The sequence below is a fragment of the Mustela lutreola genome, chromosome 1 (genome assembly GCF_030435805.1).
Source record: "Mustela lutreola isolate mMusLut2 chromosome 1, mMusLut2.pri, whole genome shotgun sequence".
NCBI classification, from domain to species: Eukaryota; Metazoa; Chordata; class Mammalia; order Carnivora; family Mustelidae; genus Mustela; species Mustela lutreola.
Genome location: NC_081290.1, coordinates 54,976,240 through 54,991,492, shown reverse-complemented (window position 1 = coordinate 54,991,492; position 15,253 = coordinate 54,976,240). Strand labels below are relative to the sequence as shown.

The window sequence follows — 15,253 nt, the reverse complement described above, 5'->3', positions numbered from 1 at the left end:
TTTATTTAGTGTTGGAATTAGGATATACTGATTATGAATTGCTATAGAAGACTGTATTTGTTTAAAGGGTTATTATATTTATGTATATTAAAAAGTAAAAGATTTTTATTTTAAAATGAAAAGTAAAATTAATTTTATTTTGCTCCCTAAAACTGGCTTAATCTGTTTCACATGTAAATATGCAATATTTTATGTACATTTTATAAATATTATGTTATTTGAGTAGCAAAAACATCAAGGCAAATTCTGAACATTAGATCAAAAATTTTCTAGAAAAATGATAACTTTACTAGATTCAACTAATAGTTCACCAAAATTAACATGTGATTTGACAAAAAGCAGTTATCAGAGTGAGAAAAGATATGAAATTAACAATAAAGTGCTTTAAGTCCACAGATATAACCCCAATACCATTTCCTTTCTGAAAATATATATATATATATATTTTTGGTAAATTTTATCATGATTGGGAGTAAATAATGGAACTGATTCCCAAGATTCACTATAACTCAAAAAATACAGGGAGAAAAAAGACATGAGGAAATGTTAACTATCAAATATGAAGATATGTGATATTATACTCTTTTCCAGCAAATTAAAATTATAATTTTTACATAAGCAAAGAAATCCCAAAGAGTTCTGATAGATGCACTTCAACAGTTTTTTTTTAAAGTTATGTTATGGCCTATTAAATATATCTGTGATTAAATAAAAAGAGATTTTATTTCTTAGAAAAATTAATTGCACCATATTTTAAAGATTAATTTGCTTTCCTAAGTTTCTAAAATGCTTAAATGTTTTTTCCATTAGCAAAGTCAAATAGAAAGTAGAAATAACTAAAACTAACTATTCTGAAAACCACCCCAAGATTTTTACAGTTGTCCTCTGAGATTTCAAGGGAGTCTATACTTTAAAAAAGTTTCTTATTCAGTTAATTACTCCCCCCCCATTTTATTACTTTTAATAATGGAACTTCCATTCCAAAATACCACAGTGGTCAATAATTTCCATGTAATGGTATATAAAGAATAGCTCCATAAAGTTACTAATTGGATATTCAGGTATTAGATTATATTTAATATACATATATCAGATATTAGCTAACTAAATTCTCAAATTATAAAATTTCATAATGTTTATTTGGCTCCAAATTTTTTCTTTTTCATATTTCTTGCATGTTAGAGTCTCAAAGAAAAACAATATGAGTAAATAATAGTTGAATACACAGATGTCTCCAATCTAGAATTTATTCTGAAATGATTATGTAAAGATTCTAAAATTATATCTGTCATAGCTCCCTTGTTTTTAATGTTAAATTTTTTTCTAACTCTTTTCAGTTCGATTTCTAAACCAAAACATCCTGCCTATTTTTTTATATGTTACTATCGGTTTTGCTTATTACAAGTTTTGTTGTTGAAATAGCTCTTTGGAGAAGTCAATTTTTCATATTAATATAAATAAAACTCATTCCTACAGTGAATCAAAAAAGTCAGTGTAGTCAGTTTTTTTTCTTTTCTTTTCTTTTCTTTTCTTTTACTGAATGAGTAAATCAATCACACACCAACAGTGTTGTAAATTTAAGTGCAAAAGCATTGAAGTGCTTTACTACAAATTACAACCTAGAAACACGTTAACTGAACAATTAAAATTCATACAATCAGATTTAGATATATAACAACACAAAGTAGGAACAGAATTACAGTACATTTACAACACAAGACAGATACATGAATTCATTAGAAAATATTGTAATAAATAATTCATGAATTATAGTGCAATTGATTTATGCATAAATAGAACTAATTGCCTAACAATCAGTTTATATTAACAAAATCTGTCAAAATCAAGGCAGCCACAGAGTTTTACTAAATTACTGCGACAATGGAAATACTGCAATTAAAAAACAAATACAAGTATTTGTACTGTAAACAACTAAAAAAATCAGTCTCACTAAAGTTAGTATACAATTTAATATAAAATTGTCATTAGCTACCAGAAATGGTTTAAACAACTTTACTGAGCAGTAGTTTTCTAAAAACAGAGGCACTGTTTTTTCTTTTCTTTTTTTTTTTTTTTTTAAATATAAAATACTTGAGGAACATTCAAATAAGTAGAAAGCATATAAGGGTTGCTTTCACCTTCATTAAAAGTCTGCTGAAACTGGATTTTTCAGAAAACTGTCAATTAATAAGTAGTAACTGGTAACTAAATTTATAAAGTACTTTGAAAGTTTAACATAAAGAACATCTTAATAGAATCACTGGGGAGAAGGGGAACCCATAAATTTCCCTGCCTTTCCTAGTTTGTATAATCAAAAGTTAACTCAATAATTAGAAACATTTTGTTTCTTTTAAAAGTTATGGGTTGATCATTACCTATAAACTATCAAAAAATATTTAATTTACTATATCTGACCAAAAATAAATAATACAAATACTAAATGCTGCAAATTAACTATAATATTACCTATAAAACTACTGATCACTGTGAAGTCAATAGCAAAATGATCCCTGATTTTATGAATCCTGTAAAGTTTTTGGTCAGGTCATCTTTTAAATGATATAAAAGTGTTCTGTAAGTATCCCTTTACTATAAACTTCTCAATCAATTTATTAATGTAAATATAGTGTGAGGAATAAAAAAGATCAATATAAATATTATGTAATGCATTCAGGCCCCCAAATTTTTGCAAGTAAAATTCTGTATAAAGAGGTCAATAAAATTGTGTTGAAACATTTACTTTATTTTTTAAATTTGTTTTTCAATGGGGGAGGAGGGGAAATATATTAAATAATCCAAGTTCTGGCCCTCACAAAATATGGCTTAATTCTTTAAAAAGAAAGATGACCCTGACATCTGCTGTTTTGCAATCTATTATGTATTCTTACTTGGAAAAACATAAAAGCAAGAGGATTCATACCCTAGTATGCAGGTAACATTAAGCTGAAGAGGGTTCAGTATAGATCTAGGAGGCCAAATAACTACTTGGTTGTATAGCTTCCCACTCTTCAGTTTTTTTTTAAATCATATGTAAGCAGTTTTTAAATGTAATAGCTGAAAATCTCTTTAGTATTACATGTATATGTGATTATTAGATACACACAAACACAAGTGTAAAAACACAAGTATTTGACAAGGTGCACTTATTTTTTTTAAATTCAGCTTTAAGTATTCCTTTTGGACTTAGGAAAATTGGCTTAGAAAAATGATCAGAACCTGAATTTTAACAGAGAAAAGGGGCACTCGGAGAATTCTGAATATACGAAGCAAATCCCCATTCTTTACATGGAGGCACATGCTTATAACATTTTACCACTAAAACTGCATACTCCATAAATCCAACATGGATACTCTGAACCACATTTTAAAACTGCTATATAAAAATTATTGGTCTCTTTTATGAGTCTAGTAAAAGTTAAAATGCACTGCCCAGCTTCTAACTACCCAATTAGTAGAGAGTTTACATTACTGAAAGTTCAAAACAGCTTCAGTGTTAAATATCTGTAAATCTATTCAAGACCCTGAACAAACTGCAAATTTGGTTATTAGCAAAATGATAATGTATCGCCCACCAAAATGAAATCTGTAATTCATTTTGATAAACTGAAAATGTTTTGAAATGTCACAGCAGCAAATATATTAAAGTTACACTGAGGTTTTTCAATAGTAGGAGTGTGTCACAATCCTTAAAATTTAAAGTAGTCATAACATCAACTAACCAGCACATTTAAACCAAATATCATTCTCAAGCTTTTTCTGTGCACATTATAAACATGCTCTAAGTTGCATTCCAACTTTCTTTTCTAACCTTACACATTAGCTTATTTTTCAAATGAAAAACAAAATTAAATTATTTTAATAATTAAATTTAAATTACTTTTTGTTCTTAGTATTCCATCTTATATTAAAGGATTCTATAGCTGCTGGGGTTAACTATGTGTCAGTTTTTTTTAAAAAGTATATACCTTCTAAACCCCAACTTCCTGTAAATCAACTATTAAATGATAAATATTAAATTTCATTATACATATCATTTAAGGTTTTCTATTCCTGGTGGATGCACTTGAGTGCATTTCATATTTCATAGAATACACTGTAGTGTACTAATACTGTATATATTAATTTTTCTTCATATGGAGATAGTTATTTAAACTTTGATTGGTTGTTTGATGTACTTACAATAGCTGTAAGTGCAGTATTGTAAAAATGTTTACAAACTATTAATATCATATTTCCCTTATAAGATGGTTCAACTGAATGGCTGGAGTGGTCTTTCACCAATAAAAGTGTTTCACTTGACAATTACTTGTTTTCCCACAACGCTTTATGCTATTGACTACTAAAGAAAACCTGAATCTTTTTCACCTATTTATACAAGGATTAAATACAAACTATCAGAATTAAGTAAGCAACTATATAATTCTGTCCACAGTGAAAACCCTGAATAAAACTTTTTTTTTCAAAAGGCATGTAAGTGGTTTTTGAACTGTAAAATTTCATGTCTCCTGTCAGAGTGAGCGTCTGTAATTCCCACATGTGTGTATATAGACACACAAATACACACCTGTGCACATACACACACACACGCAAACACACATACACACACACACATACACACATACAAACATTTTCCTAACAAGTAATCTACACAGGCTTGCTGTTTTTGCAGCTGCCAGTCCCTGAATCTGTCATATTATATAACCCAGTGTCTGGTAATCGGAGTTTCTTCTTCGGAGGAGTCTTCAGTGTTCCAGATCTTTCTTTTACCTTGTATTCTAAAGTGCTGTGAGGTACCCCATAAATTCCTTGTGCTTTGGAAACACTCATTTTTCCGCTCATTACCATTGCAATAGCCTCTTCCATTATTTCATGATCATATTGGCGATAACGGCCACGTTTTTTCCTGGGCTGCTTGCTATCTTTTCGATCCAATCCATCTTCAGTATTTTCAGAGGTTCCATCAACTGTTCCATTTTTAGAATTAAGACACAAAGGAGAGAGGTCCCCATGTAGAAAATAAGAGTCAACACTTGAGTGAGTTACAGGCCCAGAACATTCTATTTTGTTCTGTTTAGGGAGTATATTTTTCAGTTTTTGGAGAGCTGATCCTTCTAGGACTGGAGAGGTTTTGGAAACTTGATACATAACATCCAGCAGACCAGGACCATCAGGTTGTGGTTTTGAAACAGAACTTACTCGGAGCTGAGGAATTTTTAACTGTACAGTAGGGTGTGAAGTTTCATATTGTAGGCTTTCATTTTTTTCTTTAAATTGAGTAACCATTTTCTGTAGAGTTAACTGATGGAGGTAACTGGAAGCTGTTGGGAATTTTAATTCTGAGGTTTCAAGTAGATTGAGTTTACTTTTTTCTGTGCGCTCTGCTTGAGCTCTTGCCCACAAGGCTACTTTTTGCAGCACTGCACAAGTTTCTTTACTGTCTTTATATAAGTAACTATCATTGAAATCTCGAGTTTTGTTTTTAAAAGATGCAGGCTTCCCTGCTGGTAAGGCTTCTAAGTGGAGAAGTAAAGTTTTTTGAGGTATGCCATAAAGTATGCCTGCTTTATTTATGTCCAGTGCTCCAGACTGAATGTCTTTCAAAGCTTTTGAGAGCAAACCATCTGCAAACTCAGCACTTCTTTCCACATAGTCCTCTCTGTTTCTGTGTAGTCTCCTGGATGGATGGAATGAAACGATGGTAAACTGATGCATGAGAGACTCTCACACAGCTATGGAAGGGGAGGGTCCACTCCTTTATTATACTCCTTGCTTAGGTAACATCACTGCTTATGACTCTTTTTAAGTCTGTGAGATGTAGTAGTTACTCCTTATCAAAGCAAACGCTACAGTCCTGGTAGGACAATGTGTCAATCATACGGTGGCCTCAACGGGCAGACCTTCCAAGAACATAAAATCCTAACTCGGTATTTGTAAAAATATTCTCATGATGTTGCTATTCCTCTGACAGATGCTTGCAGAGCAACACTTATAATTTATTTGTACAATTAGCGTTCCATTATAAAAAATACCCAAATCCTAAAGGAGTTTTTGTTAGTAGAAACGTGACGTTACCGCTAAACAAGTAATAAAAGAGTCAACCCCTTTAAAGGAAATTTGTAGCAGCAAGAATATTTCCAAACACAAACATCCCATATTTCCACAAGACTAATTTTTCTCTAGATAAAACTTAAAATTTGAAATAAGTAGGTAAGTTATATTTGGGTAAAATAATTTGATACTATAAATTGTTCTTTCTATTTCAAATATATCATTGTAATTTTCAGTTTCTCAAACAGAAGCTAACTATACCTTGTGACTCAAAAGCTACTATAGTCTTAGTTGAAACAAGTTACACTCTAATATTTAAACGTAGTAAAAAAGCTTCCTATGCAGTTTGTTAATGGGAAGATGCAAAGTTACTAAATAAAAATCCAAAAATCCAACAGAAGAGCATCTCACTGTTATTAATTAATTTATTTTATTTAATGAGAACTTTCAAAGCATGAAAGGGCTTTCTGTGGTGTTTACTAGACATATATTATTATATATATTATGTAAAGTTTGCCACCACACCTAAAGCACAGTGAAAAAACGTAAACACTATAAGCTAGCTGTTAGAATTAGTAAGTATGGTACTTTTAAAATTTGTTGATTGTTTAAAAAAATTAAATAGTGAAATCACATATTTTCCTTAAAATTGCCTCCTGAATACTGAATTTTAAATTTTCTTTGTATTCGTCCTGCTTCTTAGTTTGCAGCCTATGATTAAGTTGGTAGTTCATTTTAGTAACATGAACTAAAGTTTGGTGATTGTTCTGATAACTTTTCTTTAACAGAAAGAATAAAAAAGAAAGAGAAAGGACAAATGAAAGGTATGAGAGACACACACTTATGAGTGACAAAAATTCTGGAGGAAAGCTAAATATGTCAATCTACTCAAAGTAGCATTAAGAGTTCTCTGAAGAGATAATTTCATATTAATATTAAATTATATTTCCTAGATATTGCTTACCCAGCCATTGAATTTTCAGAAGAAGGATCACATATGGATGACTCTTCAGATTTTATGCTGGTTTTCTTTGTAGAGAGATCTAACACTCCATCCCCTATAATTTTTGCAAGAGAAAAAACTTTATATTTGTGACAGATAGGTAATCCTTACATTTTAACATTTCATATTTTGCTGATCTACTAATTCATAACCTAAAAATTAACACTTGTATTTGACATGTGGCTATTAACAACTCATCTTGTGGGTTTAAGAACAGTACATGACTGGGAAGGCACTACATAGGAAAAAAGAACAGAGAAGGAGCTGGCATAGCCAAATGATATGAAGAAACATATGAAGGCTATGATATAATATCTGTTTAAAATCAACCTTTGGTTACTTTTCCCCTTGTTCTGCTGTGAACAGCCATTAACTGCTTATCCGGGACTTTTTTCTAATCAAGGCTGCCTAGATGATGCTTCAAGAAAGTAGGAATGATGTAAGTTGTACAAAACAGAGACCACAGAAAAAATGACGATGAATAAGAGAACAATAACTAGCATTTACTACGACTAGCAATATGCGGAACATATGCTTTAAGTAAACTGTGACTATATATAATCGAGGTATTTTTTACAACTCAGTGTAAAATTTTACTATTTTAAATAACTGAAATGTATAGCAGTTGAATCATTGCTATGTAATATGTTTATATCTGTGACTGGATGAAGACATAACCTACAATATTAACATTTCAGGAAATAGAGCCTGTTAGAAAACAACTGCCTAAGTATTTATTAAAATGTAGTTGTTTTTATTACAACACTGAATTTACATAAATAAAAACAATGATTCAGACACGTTAATCCGACAAGGATTGAAAAGAGTAAAAATAAATTATGAATTTAAAACAAAACACTAAGCAACAGTGTGACTATTTCTTTACTGACAGCTAAAAAATTGAAAAGTTATAAAGAATCACTATAAGAAAACACATGTTTAAAAAATATACTTAAAAATTTAAGTTGGTCTAAAAAAAATTCATCTGGGTTTTATTGTTACCATATAAATTTACCTAACACTTAGGTGCTCTGGCAAGACACAAAGACAGAAAAATAAAATGTCTCACTCATAACCTATGTGTAATTCAATAATTTCATTGAGTGCCTACTGTGTTCAAAGCACTATTTGAGGAATTTAGAAGCAGCAGTAACAAAGGCATAAACAGTACCTATTGTCATGGTGCGAACCATGACCAACCAAATATATTATCAGGGAAAAGCTTCTGTAAGGATCAGTTTATACAAAGGCTGTGTTATGGAATCATTTTTGAAATGTCTGAGGAATAGCAAAGAGCAAAGTCTCAGCTGGAAGCCAGGCTGAGTGAAATGAGCTCAGAAATGTACAAAGGCAGATCATATTAGGACTTGGCCATGGTAAGAAATCTGAATTTTATTTTGAGAGAGAAAGGAAACAGGTTTCTGAGTGTAGGACCAACAAGGTTTTAATTTGTACTTTTAAAGGATCAATCTGCTGTGGGGAGAATGGACCACAAGGGCTAAAGTGGTGTAGGGAAACCTGTTCGGAAAACACTATGGTATTTCTCAACTCTGAGCTTTCACACTTCATTAGATTCCTCTGTTAGAAGACTCCTAATCCTTTCCTTCTATCCCCACACTCATCCTAGTTCTCATCAAATCTTACTCATCATTCAGTCATTCAGGCCACAACTTGAATTTGGTTGTCATTATTTTAGGTTCCTATACCTGCCACACTTACCTATATTATTTAGCATTTAGCACACTATATTCTAGTTGCTTACATACTTACCGGCGTTAGCCATGCAGACCATAAGCTACGTGAAGACAAAGACCATGTCTATTTTATTCACCCACATACCCCCACCCCACTGCCTAGAATAGTGCCTGGTATTCAGTAAATATCTGCTGAGTAGAACTCTGAAGAAGCAAAAGAGAAGACTGGATAGGTAAACAAAACATATGGTACATAGTACCTTGAAAAACTGTTAAGTGAAGCACCCTGCCCCAGGTTATCTGCCTGGCTCAATCTTTTGTGCTTTGTCTCCAACTCAACTCAACCCTCATTCTTCCTTGCAGTTCCTCACAAATGCTACATGGTGTCAGGTCTCTCAAATTCCAGTACTCTGCCAAGAAGGTTCTACCTTTTCAATTTGTCAAACTCCTACTCAGTTTAATTTTTTTTTTTTCAGTGTTCCAAAATTCATCCATATGCCCCCAAGTAGAACCCAATTACTGTTTCCCTTGAATCAACACTTATAATTTATACTTAATGACACTTATGAGACTGTCTTGCAATTATCTATATATATCCCTCTACACACATAAACACATATATATGTACATATTTATCCCACAAGACTGAATTCCTCAGGTCAGGAATCTTATTCATTTGTATTTCATAAATAGTAGAGTGCTGTAACCTACTAAAAGAAGTAAGAATTGAATACTAGTCTTCTCTTTTACTATCTCATTTCTCTCCTTCAGCAATTAGGATTTTATTATTTCAAGGTCTCATAAGATCATCTTCTTCAAAAAATCATTACTACCTAATCCATATTCAGATTTACCTCCGAATGCACCAGTTTTGATTCTGCTCAAGTTTTACATAGTATGCAGCACACAAAACACACTCTCCATAAATGTGTTATTCCTAGTCAATGTTACAAAATGAATGAATGAAATTTTTCCTATTCTAAACTTTTAGACGTTTGATATAGTTAATTTAAAGTTAATTATTTTACACCAGAAATAAGAAAAGGAGGTACAGGAACGCCTCTCTCTCCTTTACATTAACTATGCAAATTAAGCTATAGCTCTCCAGCTAGGACAATAAAGGCATTCTTGTCCTTTTTGGGCTATTCCTAGACACATGGCCCTGGTTAGGAATAATCTAAATCTGAAGGATGAACTAGACCTAAGTCCTGTTCCACCTTTAAGAAGCTACCCAAATCAAGCTTATACTCCTGATTCTTCTTCTTTTAAAACTCTAAACAGTGACCAAGGTGAGAGATGCTTTATTTTTTTCCCCATAGCCTTCTCTTGATATGCAGTACATATGTTAAAAGTTTTGCTCTAGAAGTAACACATTATAGTCTGTTATCCAGTGAAAACAAAATATACTCCAACATATTTCTGCCACACAGGAAAACTACATAATCAATGAGCATTTATGTACTAAATACAAGATACATAAATGTGTAAGTAAAGAACTTTTAGAGAAATTTTAGTTATCATAGAAAATCTCACTTTTTATTAGTAGTGCTTTGACCTACACTAAAGTATTTTGCTGATATCATTACTTCTTTATACATAATAAAAGCTGTAACTCAAGAGCTAGAAAAATCAGAGCGTTATTTCTAGGTTTATCCAAATTAGAAAAGAAAAAAACAGTAAGAGAAGGGGAGAAATAGCTTGGGAAGAAGGATTCAGAGAAAAGAAAAAAAAAATCAGGAATGGGGAGAAAGGGCATTTTCTTGCTCCTGCTGCTGATTTAGATCTAGCTGAAGCGATTACATCTATAAGTATCACTCCTTCACAATGGAGATAGCACATCATAACTAGGTTGTTTTGTGTATATATTTCCAAAGTTCTAATGATTAACTTGATGGATAGAAACTAAACTATATCTTTTTTAAAAAAAGATTTTATTTATTCATCTGAGCACAATTTGGGGGTGAGGGGTGGAGGAATGGCAGAGGGAGAGAGAGCAGCAGGCTCCCAGCTGCAGGGAACCTCACATGGAGCTCAAACCCAGGACCCAGGGATCATGACCTGAGCTGAAAGCAAATGCTTAACTTACTGAGCCATGCAGGCAGGCACCCCTTTTTAAAATATTTTATTCATTTTTTTGAGACAGAGAGCGAGAACTAGCAGGGGTGAGGGGGAGAGGGAGAAGCAAACTCCCACTAAGTAGGGAGCCCAACACGGGACTTGATCCCAGTACCCTGAGATCATGACCTGAGCAGAAGACAGATGCTTAGCCAACTGAGCCATCCAGGCAACCCCCAAAACTAAGCACTTATTATGCTCTAGGGCAATATAAAATAAATAGAAGACAAGGACTGAGATTTATTTGCCATTCAACTATTGGTAGGTACCTAGGTTGTTTTGTTTTACACTTAACAAACAATACTGAAATGAAAACGCTAAATGTTTCTTGCATTCATGTATATGAATTTTTATAAGATATACACCTAGAGGTATAAGTGCTGGACTTAATTAACATTTTGGAATTTAGTAGATATCACCAACTTTTTTTACCATATCCTTGATGACATTTGGTGTTGTAGAGATTTTTAATTTTTGCTAACTTGGTAAGAAAGCAAGTTATAGGAATAAATTAACAAAAGTGCATTTAGTATGCATCACTGTGAATTTTTAAAGAACACAAAATTATTTTACTTATAAATGCATAAATAGGCATTATCAGATGTTGCTTCTAAGAGTAAACAAAAGGATGTGACAGTTCCTTAAGAGAAAGCATATCAGAAGCAAACATGATCAAATAACACATTTATTAGTTCTGGATGACAGAAGCATGATTATTAAGCAGTATATTTCTCTATATTTGAAAGTTACCTAATAATAAATACAAATTATTCCCATTTGCTGATTATAGACTGGGTCGTAACACTACAATTTACTTATTTTTGATCAACCACTAATGTAAAATGTATAGAATTAGAGGCCAGTTTCTTTCAACAGGGTCAAGTAATTGTAGATATTGTACTATCAGATACAACTTTTAAAACGGACTGATTCTTGAAAAACTGAAACCATGACCAAGCTGGGCTATTTCTTTCTTTTTTTTTTTTTTTCCTAAGATTTTATTTATTCATTTGACAGAGAGAGACACAGCGAGAGAGGGAACACAAGCAGGGGGAGTGGGAAAGGAAAAAACAGGCTCCCCAACAAACAGGGAGCCCAATGAGGGGCTTGATCCCAGGACCATGGGATCATGACCAGAGCGGAAGGCAGACACTTAACAACTGAGCCACCCAGGTGCCCCTGGGAAATTTCTTGATATCAAAACATTATGGGGTTAATTTTTTTTTAGAATTCATCTTCTGTTAAAATCAAGATTTGATTTATTCATTTATAAATTGTTTTCAGTTCTATTTTCATGCAAATTCCTAATCAAGGATCTATTCAAAGAAGACAAGTGCAACTGTCATAATACAAAATTGTTTTTCACCCCTCCAAGGATACCATTTTTTTTTTAAATCTCTCATCTTACAGCCTTTGTCCATTCTTCAAAGTATGTTCTGTGTTCTCTTGGCCTGACAAGTTAATTTCTACACATCCTTCAGGATCATCCATCCCCTCAAATGTTTTCTGAATTTCCTCCTAATACCCTTTATATTCTTTTATACTGTATTTACGATGTGTTATAATTTGCTTAGTTTAGCACCTCAAGTCTAATAGGGAAGTTAGTAACTATTTTTAGAATCTATTTAAGATTTACATGCAATTAAGTATCATTACCTGGCTGATTTTCTCACAAGACTCCCCACCACCCCCCTTAAGCCAGAGCCTGAAAACATGAAGCTCAGTCCATACAGGAGAGAATATGAGATAAAAGTTCTCTGAAACCACATAATCTCTCATCAATATTAAATATGTAAATATTAGTAAGATTCAGTATATGAAAGCAAGTGAATTTTAGTGAGAGGAAAATATCACATAAATTTTATGTTGTCTAGAAGGGGGAGAATATTCCAAATTAAATTTCACAAAAATGGCAATTACTAGCAATGGAATGTTCATCAAAATCACTGCTACTTAACATTAATGTTTGATGCAAGCTGCAAATTTATATTACAGTTTTAATGAATACCTTTAAGCTATTTCTACCTTACGTCTTGGATCACTTCTTATCTCCTTATATGGGTCCTGTCTTTTTTAAAAAAAAGATTTATTTATGAGAGAGAGAGCACGAGCGAAAGAGCATAGGTGTGGATGGGGAGGAGGGGGGAGGGGCAGAAGAAAAGGGAGTGAAATCCCAAGCAGACTCTGTGCTGAGTGTGGGGCCCCATGTGGGGCTTGATCCATGACCCAAGACCATGACCTGAGCCGAAACTAAAGGACAAATGCTCAGCTGACTGTACTACCTAGGTGCCTGGGTCTTGTCTTTATTTTAGCCCCTCAATTTATTATCTTAGTCATCCTAGTTCTTTCTGGTCTTAAATGTACTCTCTAGGAGATGCCTAGACTCATAGATTCCTATGGATTACTAATTCATTTATATTCAACTGATTTCTAGAAAACATTAGTAACTCACAAAAAATCTAAATATATACAACTAATATTTTTCTACAGTGCACATAAAGTATGCACTAAAGGTTTTACTAATGTGGAAATTTTGATGATAAAACTAAAAGTGATAGAGAGGTTTATTATCCTACCCACAGTGACAGAATTCTAAATAGTGAGAATGTCATTCAAACTCAGGCAGCCATGTTCCAGAGTCTGCATTTAACTATAATTCTAATCTATGATATTTTGAAAATCAAATTACAATGTTGGTAATGGTGTAATAAACTTGACATGGTTAAACATTGCTAGTTCAAGAACATAACCCTTTTGGAAACATTATAGCAATACGTCATCAAAAATCTTAAAAATGTTCACACTTTTCTGGGTATCTATTTTAAGAAAATATTTAACACGAAAATGCCTTTATGTACAAAGATATACCAAAGATTTCAATATTACTGATCAATACAATTTTTTTACAAACCTGAATATTTAGGTCTAGCATATCCATTAAGGTAATTAATAAAACACTGAACACTGCAATTGCTATTACAGTGTTTTTAAGAGGTAGGATATAAACTTGAATAGAGATAATAGACAACTAAACATATAAAAAGCCAAAAAAAAAATCAGATATAGAACAAACCTGGAAATAAATATACCACATGACAACAATGCTGATCTTTCATGAGGATCTGAGCAGTTAAAAGAAATGTGTGGGCACATACTTGCATACATATACTAAAACTTATTAACACAAACTTGTTAACAAGACTTGTTAACACAATAATACCAAAGCATAAAAGCATTCCCTTATGTTTATCCAAATTTATTTTTAAATTATTTTTATTGTTAGTGGTTTAACCAACGGGTTAAAGTTTCAGAGTCATGGGGGGAATAACCAATAAAAAATAAGAGCAGCACATCAATTAAGTTTTAACATTGGTTTTCCTTTCCTTATTTGCCTCCCTCGACAAGCAAACAAGTTCTTAAAAGGGAAAGTTATAGCCTTTCCGATGTTTTATTTAGTGCATATATATCTGAAACCCATATAATTCATTCATCTACTATTTGTCAATAAAAGACAATATAAATCAAGTACTTATAGTGAATTTAGGATGTAAAAATTATCTAAGCACTTCCACCCAATACCATTTTAGAATTTCATTACAGTTTTTTCTTTCTTCAATTATCCCTACAAGAAATGAATTGAAACAAAATTTCAAAAATCTTCAAGTCCACACTTAAAAAATATTCTTAAAAACAAGTTCTCTTTTTTATCCCAAGTATTACATTACCTTATTCTATAAGTTCAAGTTTTAACCAAACATTTCACTTAAAATGTGGGACATATGCTCAATACAACAATGCCATACTGAAAGACTTTCCATTTGTTGATCATACACTTGATAGCCTCTGTCATGCTTATCCAAAACGATTTATGTTTTGAAAAACTTTTTATTGAAATATGACATTCATAATAAAAACGCACAGAAGTATAATGAATTTTCACAAACGAAACAGTCCTATGTAAACAGTACCTAGATCACCACCATCAGCTAAGAGATAGCCCCCATCCTATCTCCCCTCTGACCACTAACTTACTCCCACACCCAATATCTTGATTTATAACAGCTTTATGCATGTGAATCTTGATGCAGCAATTTTACTTCTAGGAATGCTTCCTAAGGTAAAAGTTAAGAGTGAGTGCAAAGTCTTAGCTTGAGCATGTTTACTTACATATCTAGAGACAGAATTAAATATGTAATACTTCCACAAAACAGAACACTATTCAACTAAATGATTCTGTAGAAAAATATTTAGTAATATAAGAATATTTAAAAATATTATTTTCTATAACACAAGTTGCAAAAGATTATATAATGTACAATTTGTGGGAGTGAGTTCTGGGAAGACAGAGAGAGTGAGTGTGTGTATTTTTTCCCAGAAAGTGATTCGGAAGGAT

The 15,253-nt window shown here is 32.2% G+C and overlaps 1 protein-coding gene across 9 annotated transcripts in view; it reads right to left on the bottom strand.

Annotated features, from left to right (window-relative positions):
* LCORL (ligand dependent nuclear receptor corepressor like) overlaps window positions 1-15,253 on the bottom strand; it is a 162,848-nt gene that overhangs the window by 32,732 nt on the left and 114,863 nt on the right. For 5 of the 9 annotated variants that reach the window (XM_059164808.1, XM_059164798.1, XM_059164835.1 and 2 more), the window contains one exon: window positions 7,013-7,106. The exons of 2 other annotated variants lie outside the window; for them this stretch is intronic. In XM_059164808.1, coding sequence (XP_059020791.1) covers window positions 7,013-7,106 — 94 coding nt within the window. Of the gene's footprint in view, window positions 1-1,576; window positions 5,675-7,012; window positions 7,107-15,253 lie in introns of those variants that run through there. 2 more of the 9 variants (XM_059164826.1, XM_059164888.1) reach the window with 2 other exon arrangements.